This window comes from Populus euphratica, unplaced genomic scaffold (genome assembly GCF_000495115.2).
Source record: "Populus euphratica unplaced genomic scaffold, PopEup_1.0 scaffold431.1, whole genome shotgun sequence".
Lineage (NCBI taxonomy): Eukaryota > Viridiplantae > Streptophyta > Magnoliopsida > Malpighiales > Salicaceae > Populus > Populus euphratica.
Genome location: NW_011500119.1, coordinates 78,438 through 92,166, shown reverse-complemented (window position 1 = coordinate 92,166; position 13,729 = coordinate 78,438). Strand labels below are relative to the sequence as shown.

Genomic DNA, 13,729 nt, shown 5'->3' with positions numbered 1-13,729 from the left:
TACACTTCAAAAAAGAAATTATCATATTTATTTATTCTTTAGTTTTGACATGATTTTTAATTATTTTTATTATAAATTTTTATTTAAATTTTAATAAAAAATATTTTCTTATTATGTAGTTGATCTAATAATAGTAGTAATAGTAAATTTTTAATGGAAATTCAATTGAAATTGATTTTTTATTATTAAAATTTAAATTTATTTTTAACATGATTTTATTATATTTATGATTTTTTTAGTTTTCAATCACATAAACATAAATATACTATTTTAATGTGTTTTATTTAAATTACTTTAGCAATCAATATATATTTTAAAAAAACAAAAACAATTATTCTAGTTAAAAACATCATATTGCTAAAATAAATAAGAGATATATAGATAAAAAAATATTTTGCCAAGATCTATACATATTTTTTTATGTTTAAAATAATTTAAATCCCCATCAGGATGACGTAGACATGAAAACTAATGCTCGCCTACTATAAGAGATGGGGAGTGAAAAATATATGTTTAGGTATTAATCCACATCAATGAGAGGTCACCCTCTCCTTCATTCCCTATCAACTCTCCTACGCAAGCAGATTAATTCTTTTTCTAGGTGATTAGGAATTTTGTTAAATAAGTTTAAATAATTCAAGTGAGTAATTACCAGCCACAAAACGAGTGATGGGTTGGGTTTATTTAAGATTAATGGACAAGGAAAAAACACAAGCATACAACAAGAACAGCATCTAGCAAGTAGGACTCCATGGAAGACCAGAGAAAGCTTGATGTGAAAACCTTGAAGAAGTTCCCATCTTGGAGCACATGACACGTTAACGTTCTATTTTCTTGCTTTAAGGTCGGTTAGATAACATATTTTAATCATACTATCTTGGCATCCTCATAATCACAAAAAACATTTGTGGCACAACCTTAAGCAGGGGTCTGGGTTTGGATTTGTTGTTGGCCACTATAAAAATAAAAAATGTTTTTGTTTTATTTGATTAATTTTTCGAAATAAGAAAAACAGAGGATGGTGAATATAAAAAGATATATTTTTTATTTTAAAATAATTAAAAAATTATTTTTTTATTAATATAAATATTCAAATCAATTTACATATATCTCGATTAACTTTACAAATTTTAAAATTGATGAAAATATAAATATTTAATAATTCTAAAAAAATTTAAAATTTTAATTATTAAGAAATGAATTCAAAATTTTACTGGTTAAGTTGTTTTTTATTTTTAACCAACAATATTAGGGAGAAAAAGATATATTTTTTATTTTAAAATAATTAAACATTATTTTTTTATTAATATAAATCTTTAAATTAATTTACATATAAATCTCTAATAATTTTAAAAAAAATGAAATTTTTAATTATTAAGAAATAAATTCAAAATTTCACTAATTAAGTTGTTTTTTATTTTTAACCAAAAATATTAGGGTTTTTTTTTCATAAAATAATAACAAAAAAATATTTGAATGTGCCAAATATAAGTAGTTTTCCATTTTCTCCATTTCTTCGATTTTGGAGTTTGGATGGCGTAAATAAGAACTTGAAGCTTTCACGTTTCAACCAGTCAATTGGACAAATACCTGAACCCTTCAACAAAATTGTGGACATGGACATCCGATCCAGTCACAGCTCTGCACGTACACTAGCAGTGATTTATGGTCTGAAAATAAATGGTACAGGTTTAAGGGGGTTGATTTGGTCCCTCCATTCTCAATTTTGTATCAGTTAAGTCTCTTTACTTTTATGTGTCTTAATGTTGTCCTACTTACTCTTTGTTTTGCTTTAGTTTCATCTCGCATTAAATCATACCGTTCTGTATGGATTTAAATCGTTGTTTTAGTCATGGTTGTGGCACAAACAGATGCTACGAGTTTATGTATTGGTCGTACGTTTGTGTCTTATAAAATGTATTTGAAACTCAAATATCAGAGTAGATGCTGCGAGTTTACGTCTGTCCTACTTACTCTTTGTTTTGCTTTAGTTTCATCTCGCATTAAATCATACCGTTCTGTATGGATTTAAATCGTTGTTTTAGTCATGGTTGTGGCACAAACAGATGCTACGAGTTTATGTATTGGTCGTACGTTTGTGTCTTATAAAATGCATTTGAAACTCAAATATCAGAGTTTACGTCGTGGTTGCTTTTAATGGTGTGATTTAACGTTGTCAATGATAGAAGGACCAAATAACTACAAGCAAAGAGCTGAAGATTGACACATCAAGATAAGTGGAAGTAAGGGACCAAACTAAGATAAAACTTAGTAGAAGGACCAAATGCCCCGTCGACCCAAGAGTAAAACTAGACAAATCAATTTGAGCCCTCTGTACATGCAAGGAACTTGCATGTATGATGGTAGGTTCCCACCTGGAGGCTTTAATTCCTGGCCATGCAAGTGGTGGCCAAATGATAAAAATTTAGGACTAAAAAATTTGTTCTTTATGTGATTTTAGGTTTGAGTATTTGGTTGCTTATATAATGGTCACTGGAGGCTTACATGGTTGTTAACTTCAGGGCCCGTGGGATTAGTCGTGATGCGCGCAAGCTGCCCGTACACTCATGTTAATCTAAAAAAAAACCTTCTTTAGTAACAAGAAATGGACCCGGTAACCACTCAACAACAAGGATCATGGTTCATAAATTGGCTTCAAGCATCTCATAAAGCTTGTAACTTAATCTTGTTTAGGACTCTTTTCAGTTTCAATCATTTCTAGTGGAGTCATAATTTTCTCTAGTTTTTTATCACAAAAATAGACCCTTTGGTGCATTGAATCGAACCCACCTCAAGTTTCTCTTCTCGGACTATTTTTCTCAACCACAAGTTTCTGAGCAAGGCGTAAAGGTGACAGAAACTTCTGATGGGAAGGATAGGACATTGAGAAAGAGAAAAATGGTGACCATTTTGTCGAGTAGTGGCATTGATGTCATATGCTAAAATTCTAGGACACCATTTCGCTTCCATGGAAATGAAGGTGAACATTATTACTATATAAATGGCCCTCTTCCATCTTGCTTTTTGTCCATTCCATTTTGAGAGAGATTCTGAAAATGTGTAAGGGTATTCATCAGGAGAGAAATAACCAAGGCGGTTCTTGTGGCGAAGAGGTGGTTTCTTCTAAGGCAACCTCAAGATTGGTTTGTTGTGAGCTGTGTGGATCAAGGGCATCATTATATTGTCAAGCAGATGATGCATTTTTATGTCAAAAATGTGACAAATGGGTGCATGGAGCAAATTTCCTGGCTCTAAGGCATGTTAGATGCATGCTATGCAACACATGCCAAAATCTTACACAAAGATATCTCATAGGGGCTTCAACTGAGGTGTTGCTTCCAACTATTGTGAGTTGGAGAGAAAGAAGGCAGTGCAATTCTAATGTTGAAAAGAAGAGCTCTGGATCGCTTAAAATGCCCTTTTTGTTTCTTTGATTTTGCTTCTCTTTTTCACCTTTTCTGTCCCTTTTGTCTTCCCTTTTTTTGAAGTTTTCTGGTGCTGTTCGAGGAATTTTTTTCCCTTGAGATTTATTGATGGAGAGAACACAAAACTGTGACTTGAAGGGTTTTGGGCGCATATGAGAATTGTTGCAAGTGGGTGATAAAATAGATCAGTCAATATTTCTGTTATATGCACCACCATATATATCCAAGAAAATTCAGAGACCATAGCAGCTGCTTGGATTCCTGGAAAAAGAAGAGAGGAGAAAAACACAGACAGAAAAATGGATGATGAAATAGAGGATACCCTGGAATCATTGTCTCCATGAAATCCGCTGAAAGAGATCAAATTAAATCAGAAAATGTATTTTTTTTCTGTGGAAATTTTCCAAGTCTATCACCTCTATTTTGTCCAAAGTAATGTTTCTTGGTGTGTACTTTTCTTTTTAGTTATAAATAGTGTGTAATCATTTAGATCAAAAGGTAAGGGAAAATCTCTCATGTAGCGAACTGTGTAAAAAGATTGACCTTTCAGAATAATAAAGATGAAGCTATGAAGATGGTCATATGCAAGTGATTTGCGTAATTACCTGCAAAATTTTCATTACAGTAGTAATCTAATTTTCCTCAGATTTTTTATAAAGGAAAATATCAACCGCAATTTTATAATTATTTGTGGTAATGAAGATGCTGAAACACCTTCCATTTTTGTTGGTTTGGAGAGGAATGGTCTCGACCATTGATTCAAGCAAGAGAAGCAGACATGACAACAAAGAATGAACTGTTCACAATGATTCAAGTGGCATTTTCCTTGAAAATTCCAAGTTGCAAAATGCATTAAGCAGAAGCAACATATTCTACCCGATGTTAATAGCAGCACTATCGACAAGAAATGGCATTACATCACAAAGGATAGATGATGAATGGTAGCTATGTCAGCACAGAGAGCACCATCCTATGTTGTCTAGGCAGTGGTCCAAGAGTCAAGATAATGTTGTAGCTACTAGCTAGTGTCTAAGAAAGGTCCACATTGCAGCCCGTAAAGCATGAAAACTTGTCTTCCCAAGGAAGATAGATACGATTTATCAAGGACTTCATACACCAGGCTTGCTTTATTCATCTTTGCTTTCATATCATTTTAGTCATGGCTTGAGTCTAACAATGGTAAGAACCATCCCATAGCAGGTACTTTCTTGTAGAGTTCTCGATATGAACAAATAAGATAGCAAGGTGTTTTAAGCTAGGGGCTGCAAATGTGCAGCAAATTAAATACACGAGCAACAAAATAAGTAGAAATTGACATTTATTATTCTGATAAATTGAGGTTCAGGTTTTATTTGAACCTAACAACTATATATAATTGGATCAAAATTCATTACATTGAATAGAGAAACTAGGAGATAATATGCATCTACAACGGCCAAAATTGACTGCCGATAAGGGTGTTGCCCTACGGCAAGATGGTGGAGGTGGTGGCGACAGGCTAGAGAGGATCTCCAGTAGAAGAATCTTTGAGAAAAATGATGGTTGAAGCAGTTCACTTGCTGCCAAGAAATGTGATCAGCTTTTCCAACTCAAACAATCCAGGGGTATACTAGTGCTAAAGATCTGCCATTGCATTCAAAAAATAAATCAGCTTGATTGGAAACCAGAAGGAAAACAGATAGCATACATGGAAAATTATGCATGAACATTAAGCAAGTGGAGAGTTCATTACCTTGTTATTTACTTCTCAGTATTCTCTTGTAAGGAAAGGGATAAAAGATTCGGTAATCTGGCTCAGAAGTTGCTTGACAGAAGAGGATCATAATCATATGCTTCCCCAGCTTTAACAAATCTACCTTTTACTCGTTTTCGAGTATCAGCCCTGGCTTTACGAGAGGCATATCTGATTTGCTTGCTGAAACTGCAAAAACATCACAATTGAGTGAAATCTCTTAGAGTTGAAAGTGGTCAGATTTTTTTATAGTAAACACCACAAAAAATTGTGAAGCAGGAGTTCAAGCACATACGTTCGCGTCTTCTTCTTTTCATTGTATCTCATCTTAGCCTTGTCTCTTGCCTGTGGCGAGCTAGCATCCAAATGCGATTCCCATGGTGATTCACCAGTCAGAAATAGTGGTGATAATCCGCAATCTTGATAATCAGCTGCACTACTTTCACCAATTATGTTGGATAGTGGAAGAGACATGCTTGAACGAACTTGTCCAGAAACAGCAGGGAATCCTAGATTCAGGTTTCTGCTGCAACTGGGATTCGTAAATATGCTGCAATTAGCATTACCACTTACGGTCTGCATTGCGCTAGCTGGCCCAGAAACACAAGATGATTGGAAAGCAACACATTCCAGTTGTCCCGATGATGACACCTAAAAAAGCAAGCACAAAGGTAGCAGTCAGCAACGATGGTTTGGTTTCAATACAAGTAGTCGCATGATGCTGCAAATTAACGATATCTGACTACCTTAGATTAGTCGTGCGATTGGACTAACAGACGTATAACTAAAGATAGCTGTAGAAGAAAATTATAGAGAAAAAACCTCTATAGCATTCTCGATAGGGCCATTAGACCCGGTAACTGATGATAAGTTTTTCTCCATTAACATGCAATCTTTTCCTGCATCCCCAAACTGATATTTGCTTTGACTTTCTGAACAACTAAATATTTCGTTACTGTTTTCAAAGTCCAGTGGTATATCGTCCAAGTTGAGACCTTCGCAGAGATCTTCACCATCCGGAAGTCCAATATCCTTAAAGATGGAGCAACCCTGCTGCAGAATTGAAAAGATCTGTATTAGATTTAACTAGCTTTTCCTTAGAATTAAGCAGCTACAAAACCTAGTGAAAAGGGCTAGTATAATAGAAAAAATAGCCGTGATAAAACCATCTATGATGCAGTTCCAATCAGCGAAAATTGTCGGTATGAAACATTACCTTTGGCAGATTTGTCACTTCTGGAAACATAGGCACCTGATCTCTACAACAAGGAATGTAATTTGGATTTGGCATGATGATGCTCGGCGGCCCCCTCCAAGGCTCAAGCTTGGAACAAGATTCTAGTACATTCAACTTTCCAGTAAACAAGCCGAATGACCCCTCATTATCCCTTTGTTCCAAGCAGCTACTAGTGCAATTCTCATTTATTGGCGCAGAATTGAGTGAATCCCATCCTGAATCAAAGCCTCCTGAAGAAGATCCCTCAAGAACCGACGACCAAATCTTCGAAAACTCAGCCAAGGAATAACACCCTGTATAACAATTCAGCGCCCGAAGCTGATGCCCCAAGCTTGAACATCCATTTGCACTGCAATCACATCCTTGACAAACAGACAACTTTTCATCTAAGCACCGCGCCACTGCAGGCAGTGAACTGCACTTATCACATAGCAGAGAACGCCGATGCCTCCGCGACAAAAAGTTAGCCGAATGCACGGATCCATCACAGTGCACGCACAGCTTTGCGGAGTCTGGTTTACAATAAACTACTGCCTTTTCCACTCCACAAAAATCACATACAGATTCCATGCTCCCTTCCTCTTCTCCTGCAAACTAATTACCAACAATTATTCTCCAACTACACAACCTAACACTGAAACTTGTGGCTGAAATTCGGCTTTTTTTGTTTCAACCCTGAAACCATAGATGACAGGTTCCCTATTCTTTCACCATTTCTCAAAACAACAAGCAAGAGCATCCAAAACAAAAAAAATAATTGGTCGCCAAGTTCCAAATGAACAGTCATTAAGACTAATCTAATGTCATTATCAGAAACTAAATTAACATTATTATAATCATGCAACAACAACAATGAATATGGTGTGAAAGAAAGGCACTCACCAATAAAAAACCTGCAGAATTTCCGCCACTAGATTAATTAAATCAATCCATCAACGAAGAAAAAAAAAGGTGATTAATGATGAACAAAAAAAAAACTAATAGAGAAGAGAAGATGATCAAAGAAGAACACTAGCTAACCACATTGCTACTTGCTTTGTGACATGTTATGAGACAAGACAGCAGGTAGGTATGCATGTTATTTTATTCACGTTTTGCCTAGGATTAGTGGGTGTTCGACACGTGTCAGAATGTGGGCTTAGAGAGATGATTCTATGCTGACATGTACACGATTAATTAGGAGAGGGATAATTTTGGTATGGTCAGGCTTGTTAAGCGGGGTCCAGGATTGGAATGGCGAGATATTGTAAATAAGTGGGAGAATGGGGGTGGGTTTGGTAAAAAAATGGGTCACCAAGTGATTGACAAGTCAGCCCGCGAGATATTGGCGAGTTGTTTTGGGGGTGGGAGAAGACGACTACGTAAATCTATATCTCGAGATCATTGGTGCACCCTGGACAGGTGGCGTTACGGGTGATGAGCTTTTGATGTTGTGATTTGAGACTTCTGGTGCCGTGGAAATTGTGGCTTCCTCCCTCGGCTTTTTGGCTGGGTTCCAAATTTCGAGCTCTAGTAATGGTTATTAAACCGGATTCTTGATTTGATCGAGTTTTTATTCCTTCAATTTTTATTAATTCTTGACTCAATCAAGTTAAAAATAAATAATAAAAAATTATTCTTATCATTTTATAGTTTACTTGTATTTACAATATTTTAAAAAAATTTATTGTTTATATTCTTAGTGAATGTAAAATAAATTAAGTTATAAAATAATTTAGAATATAAATTGCAATGGCATAACAAAGTTTTAGAATATAAATTGCAACTTTTAAAAACATGAAAGTGAGTTTAAAAACAACTAAAGTATAAGATAGTCATAGTAAGTTTTTTAGTAAAAACAAAAATAATTGATACAATGATTTAAGAGTTGATTTAGTATGATATTTGGCAATGTATTTGAAAAGTGATTTTAAAAACTTTTATTGATATATTTTTATATTTTTAAATTATTTTAATGTTATAATCTTAAAAATAATTTTTAAAAAATAATAAAAATATTATTAACATATTTTTTAAGTGAAAAATATTTTAAAAAATAACCACAATCACACTCCCAAACACACAAATTTTTTAAAAAAAAAAATTGTTGTAAAATTAAATTTGAAAGCTATAATTTTGATAGAAAGTTTTCTTAATCTTCAAATAATAAATAAATAAAGGGAGAAAAATCTAGTATATGGATGATACCTTGCTTTTTCATTTTGTTTTATCATAACCGTGATGGAGAGAAAAAAACAAATACAAAAATTCAAATTCATGTAAAGTCATTTAATATAATTCTAAAAAATAATTCATTTAATTGATATCATTAACTGAAATGATAGTCCTTTATATTAATCCTTCTATAGCCAACAATTTTTATAGAACAATATCACACAATCATCTTGTGCCCTTTCATGGCTTTTGCTCTGATCCCTGCTAGTTATGCAGTGTGCTTTGCAACATTGGTTCGAAAATTGAAGGATAGGCTTTCGAGTGTTGTGGTGGTGAGTTCTTGATTTTCTTAATTTATTAAATTTCTTTTTCTTTACAATATGGTCTTAGAGTTCGGATTGGAAATACATACTAATTTAATATGTGAGTCTTCTTTCTATGATTTTGATTGGTTTATTCAAGAGGCAAAGAGAAGAAAGGTAGTGGAAGACAAATTAGAGAAGGAGGAGAAATTAAAAAGGGAGTCATATAACCTCTTTTGTGTAAATAATTGATTAATCTGAACAAAATTTGAGCTCTTCCTTGTTCTTTTTAATTACTTGTCAGAAATATAAACATGCATGCAGGAGTAACATTCAGCAACCCAGCCCAAGAACGATATAACAATGTTCTTTCGAATAACAGGGATGATTTGAACCTGATTTTATTTATTTATTTGTTTATAACATAAAGGGAGCTGAAACCAATAGGGTCAGGTGGAAGAGACCCGACCTATACCACCATTTATTGACCCGTTTCAATGAAGAGCATGGGGAGGACCAGGGTTAGGTCCAGATGGAGGGTATTTCAAAGGGTCAGCTTCTGAGACTCTAAACGAGTCTAAAGAGGCTAGATGAGGAGGACCAGGGTTAGGTCCAGATGGAGGGTATTTCAAAGGATCAGCTGCTGCTGAGACTCGAAGCGAGTCTAAAGAGGGTAGATGAGGGGGACCAGGGTTTGGTCCAGATGGAGGATATTTTAAAGGATCAGCTTCTGAGACATGAAGAAAGTCTAAAGGAACTAAACGAGGAGGGTCCATGCTGGTTCTAGACTCTCTCGCTTCATGAGCCCTTGAGAGGATTAGAACGGTGAGAAAGATCGCCGACTGCTTCAGCATTTTCTCTTATGAAATTGAAAGGCATTCCTCGAAAGGATATTTGAATGTGTATTTATAGGCATAGGGTGCACTGAATGAGCATTTTTACAAATATTGCATGGGATAAATAGGATACCATATCAGGTATAGATGTAAAATTTTATCGTATATATATATATTTGGTAGGTTTCTTAACAGATATTTGGTAGATTTCTTGCCTTTGTTATCATATATAGACGGAAGAGATGTATCATCCTTTCAAGTGTACTTGTGGTGGTGAGTTCTTGATTTATTAAATTTCCTTTTCTTTGCAATATGGTCTTTAAAGTTTAGATTGAATATATATACTAATTTAATATGTGAGTCTTCTTTCTATGATTTTGATTGGTTTATTCAAGAGGCAAAGAGAAGAAAGGTAGTGGAAGACAGATTAGAGAAGGAGGAGAAATTAAAAACGGAGTCATATAACCTCTTTTGTGTAAATAATTGATTAATCTGAACAAAATTTGAGCTCTTCCTTGTTCTTTTTAATTACTTGTCAGAAATATAAACATGCATGCAGGAGTAACATTCAGCAACCCAGCCCAAGAACGATATAACAATGTTCTTTCGAATAATAGGGATGATTTGAACCTGATTTTATTTATTTATTTATTTATAACATAAAGGGAGCTGAAACCAATAGGGTCAGGTGGAAGAGACCCTACCTATACCACCACTTATTGACCCGTTTCAATGAAGAGCATGGGGAGGACCAGGGTTAGGTCCAGATGGAGGGTATTTCAAAGGGTCAGCTTCTGAGACTCTAAACGAGTCTAAAGAGGCTAGATGAGGAGGACCAGGGTTAGGTCCAGATGGAGGGTATTTCAAAGGATCAGCTGCTGCTGAGACTCGAAGCGAGTCTAAAGAGGGTAGATGAGGGGGACCAGGGTTAGGTCCAGATGGAGGATATTTTAAAGGATCAGCTTCTGAGACATGAAGAAAGTCTAAAGGAACTAAACGAGGAGGGTCCATGCTGGTTCTAGACTCTCTCGCTTCATGAGCCCTTGAGAGGATTAGAACGGTGAGAAAGATCGCCGACTGCTTCAGCATTTTCTCTTATGAAATTGAAAGGCATTCCTCGAAAGGATATTTGAATGTGTATTTATAGGCATAGGGTGCACTGAATGAGCATTTTTACAAATATTGCATGGGATAAATAGGATACCATATCAGGTATATACGTAAAAATTTATCGTATGTATATATTTGGTAGGTTTCTTGACAGATATTTGGTAGATTTCTTGCCATTGTTATCACATATAGACGGAGGAGATGTATCATCCTATAACTGTCTATATATATATATATAAGAACCTAATCCTATAGTATAAAATACATGATAAATTGAGAATCCTCTTTGCATTTAAGCCAGCCCTAGCCTGTTATAAACTATATTATAAGAACCTAATCCTATAGTATAAAATACAAAATATGTATCAACTCAATTTTTCATTTTCAATAGCGACAAGTGTTTGCCAAAAAAAGGCACCCAAGAAAATAAAAATAAAATATAATAACTCGTGAAAAATTTAGGAACCATGTGGTATCCAAATCATTTTTAAAAAAATGGAAAACCAGAAAATAAAACACTCAAGCGATACCAAACAGTCCTTAGAACGTGGCGGGAAGCAGGTAAAAATATCCATAGATTTTGTGGGTACTTTTCACGTAAAGCAGCGTAGCTTGTGACGAAAGTTGTTTCGCTACAGAAAAATGTTTTTGCTTTGCGTAGCAGGATGAGTTGAGAGCGGCGTGATTGGCTCCCATGTTTTGCGAACACAGCCAAACATGGCGGAGTGATAATGATGTGTTTGTTTTTTAAGAGAAGCTTACCAAACTCTTAAAATACACAATGAGAATAATCCTCCATCGACGCGGATTAAAATCTCAAGTCTTATGGTCGAGCTTTTTTTTTTTATACGGTTTAATAATTAAATTCTTATATGCTAGTGTTTTTAATAGTTTGTTTAATGCCCAAGTTAAAAGTTGAGCTGTTTATTTTTTAAACTAATATTCTAAAATAATTTAATCTTTAATTTTTTAACATAGAATATTAATATGATTTAAATAAATTATAAAAAAATAAAAAATAATTTTAAATAATTTTTAGTTAATATATTATTGAAAACCATCTAGAGTATAAATTTATTTTGTGGGAATGTGAAAAGTTAGACCATCAAGTTTTTAAAGGGAATAAAGAATAAATAAAGTAAAATTAAAGCTTAAAACTATATATACTTTGACACTGAGCTGTTTATTTTTTAAACTAATATTCTAAAATAATTTAATCTTTAACTTTTTAACATAGAATATTAATATGATTTAAATAAATTATAAATAAATAAAATAATTATAAATAAATTTTAGTTAATAAATTTTTAAAAAAATTCAAAACCATCTAGAGTATAAAATGTAAAAAGTTAGACCATAAAGTTTTTAAAGGGAATAAAGAATAAACAAAGTAAAATTAAAGCTTAAGCCTATATATGCTTCGAGCTCGGGCTTTAGACATGAGCATAAATATGAGTTTAAGTTTATTATAAAATAAATGTTTAGGTTATAAAAATTATTTTTTTTCAATTTAATCTGAGTTTGAATTTAAGTTTACAATTTCTTGATTTATGAAGAATTAATTTTTTTTGATTCATTGTTTTGTCTAGTTCAACCAGTAAATAATAAAAATTAATTAATTTTCTTTTAAAAGAGTTTTTTTTTAAAAAAGTTGAACATTTTGGTGCTCTTATCCAACCTAATCTTATATAATGCTAATATTAATATAGTAGAATTTGGACAAAACTTAAACATGGCGATGATGAAATATTAGCATGCTCTGTTTTTCTCTCAAAATTAGAGGATTGATGAATATTATGTACCAAGAACTTAAAGATCTAAGAAAAAAATAAAATATCTATTTATTCAACATATCAAAAACAAATCCTTAATGTAAACTTTGCTCGGGTAATGAATAATAATTATCGGACTCAAATTGAGCAAAAACAAAAACTCTTATCCAACCTAATCTTATATAATGCTAATATTAATATAGTAGAATTTGGACAAAACTTAAACATGGCGATGATGAAATATTAGCATGCTCTGTTTTTCTCTCAAAATTAGAGGATTGATGAATATTATGTACCAAGAACTTAAAGATCTAAGAAAAACTTAAAATATTTATTTATTCAACATATCAAAAACAAATCCTTAATGTAAACTTTGCTTGGGTAATGAATAATAACTATTGGACTCAAATTGAGCAAATATATATATATTATTGAGTCATCAAGTTAATTTGGATAAATTATTTTTATTAAAATAACAATATTTTATTATTTATTTGGTAAGTTATTGACCAAAATTAGATTAGAACCAAGTTTTGTTGGAATCAATTAAATTTTTAAAAATCCAATTGAGTCAACTGAATTTAATTGGTTTCGGGTTAGATTTTATATCCTAAATCTCTCAAACCAATCAATTAAATTGAGTAAGGTTAAATATGTATTTGATAATGTGATATTTTTTTAAAAATGTTTTTAATTGAAATGCATTAATATATATATATTATTGAGTCATCAAGTTAATTTGGATAAATTATTTTTATTAAAATAACAATATTTTATTATTTATTTGGTAAGTTATTGACCAAAATTAGATTAGAACCAAGTTTTGTTGGAATCAATTAAATTTTTAAAAATCCAATTGAGTCAACTGAATTTAATTGGTTTCGGGTTAGATTTTATATCCTAAATCTCTCAAACCAATCAATTAAATTGAGCAAGGTTAAATATGTATTTGATAATATGATACAAATATTTTTTTTAAATGCTTTTTAATTGAAATACATTAATTTTTTATTTTAAATTAAAATTTTTAAAATTTTTTGATGTAGTGATAAAAATAAAAATAAAAATAAAAATATTATTTTTATATATTTATAATTAAAAAACAATTTAAAAATCATCACTACCACAAATTGAAACGTTCTCGTTATTTCTGTTCTTTAT

General features: G+C 32.5%; 1 protein-coding gene across 1 annotated transcript; it reads right to left on the bottom strand.

Annotated features, from left to right (window-relative positions):
- Positions 1 to 3,041: 3,041 nt before the first annotated feature.
- On the bottom strand, positions 3,042 to 6,991 carry LOC105110021 (putative zinc finger protein CONSTANS-LIKE 11). Its single transcript, XM_011004917.1, has 5 exons — positions 6,374 to 6,991; positions 5,980 to 6,210; positions 5,453 to 5,808; positions 5,158 to 5,346; positions 3,042 to 5,048 (listed from the first exon to the last, which is right to left on the bottom strand). The coding sequence occupies exons 1-4, from the start codon at positions 6,962 to 6,964 to the stop codon at positions 5,220 to 5,222; spliced, it is 1,305 nt and encodes a 434-aa protein (XP_011003219.1). The 5' UTR covers positions 6,965 to 6,991; the 3' UTR covers positions 3,042 to 5,048; positions 5,158 to 5,219.
- Between the last annotated feature and the right edge of the window lie 6,738 nt (positions 6,992 to 13,729).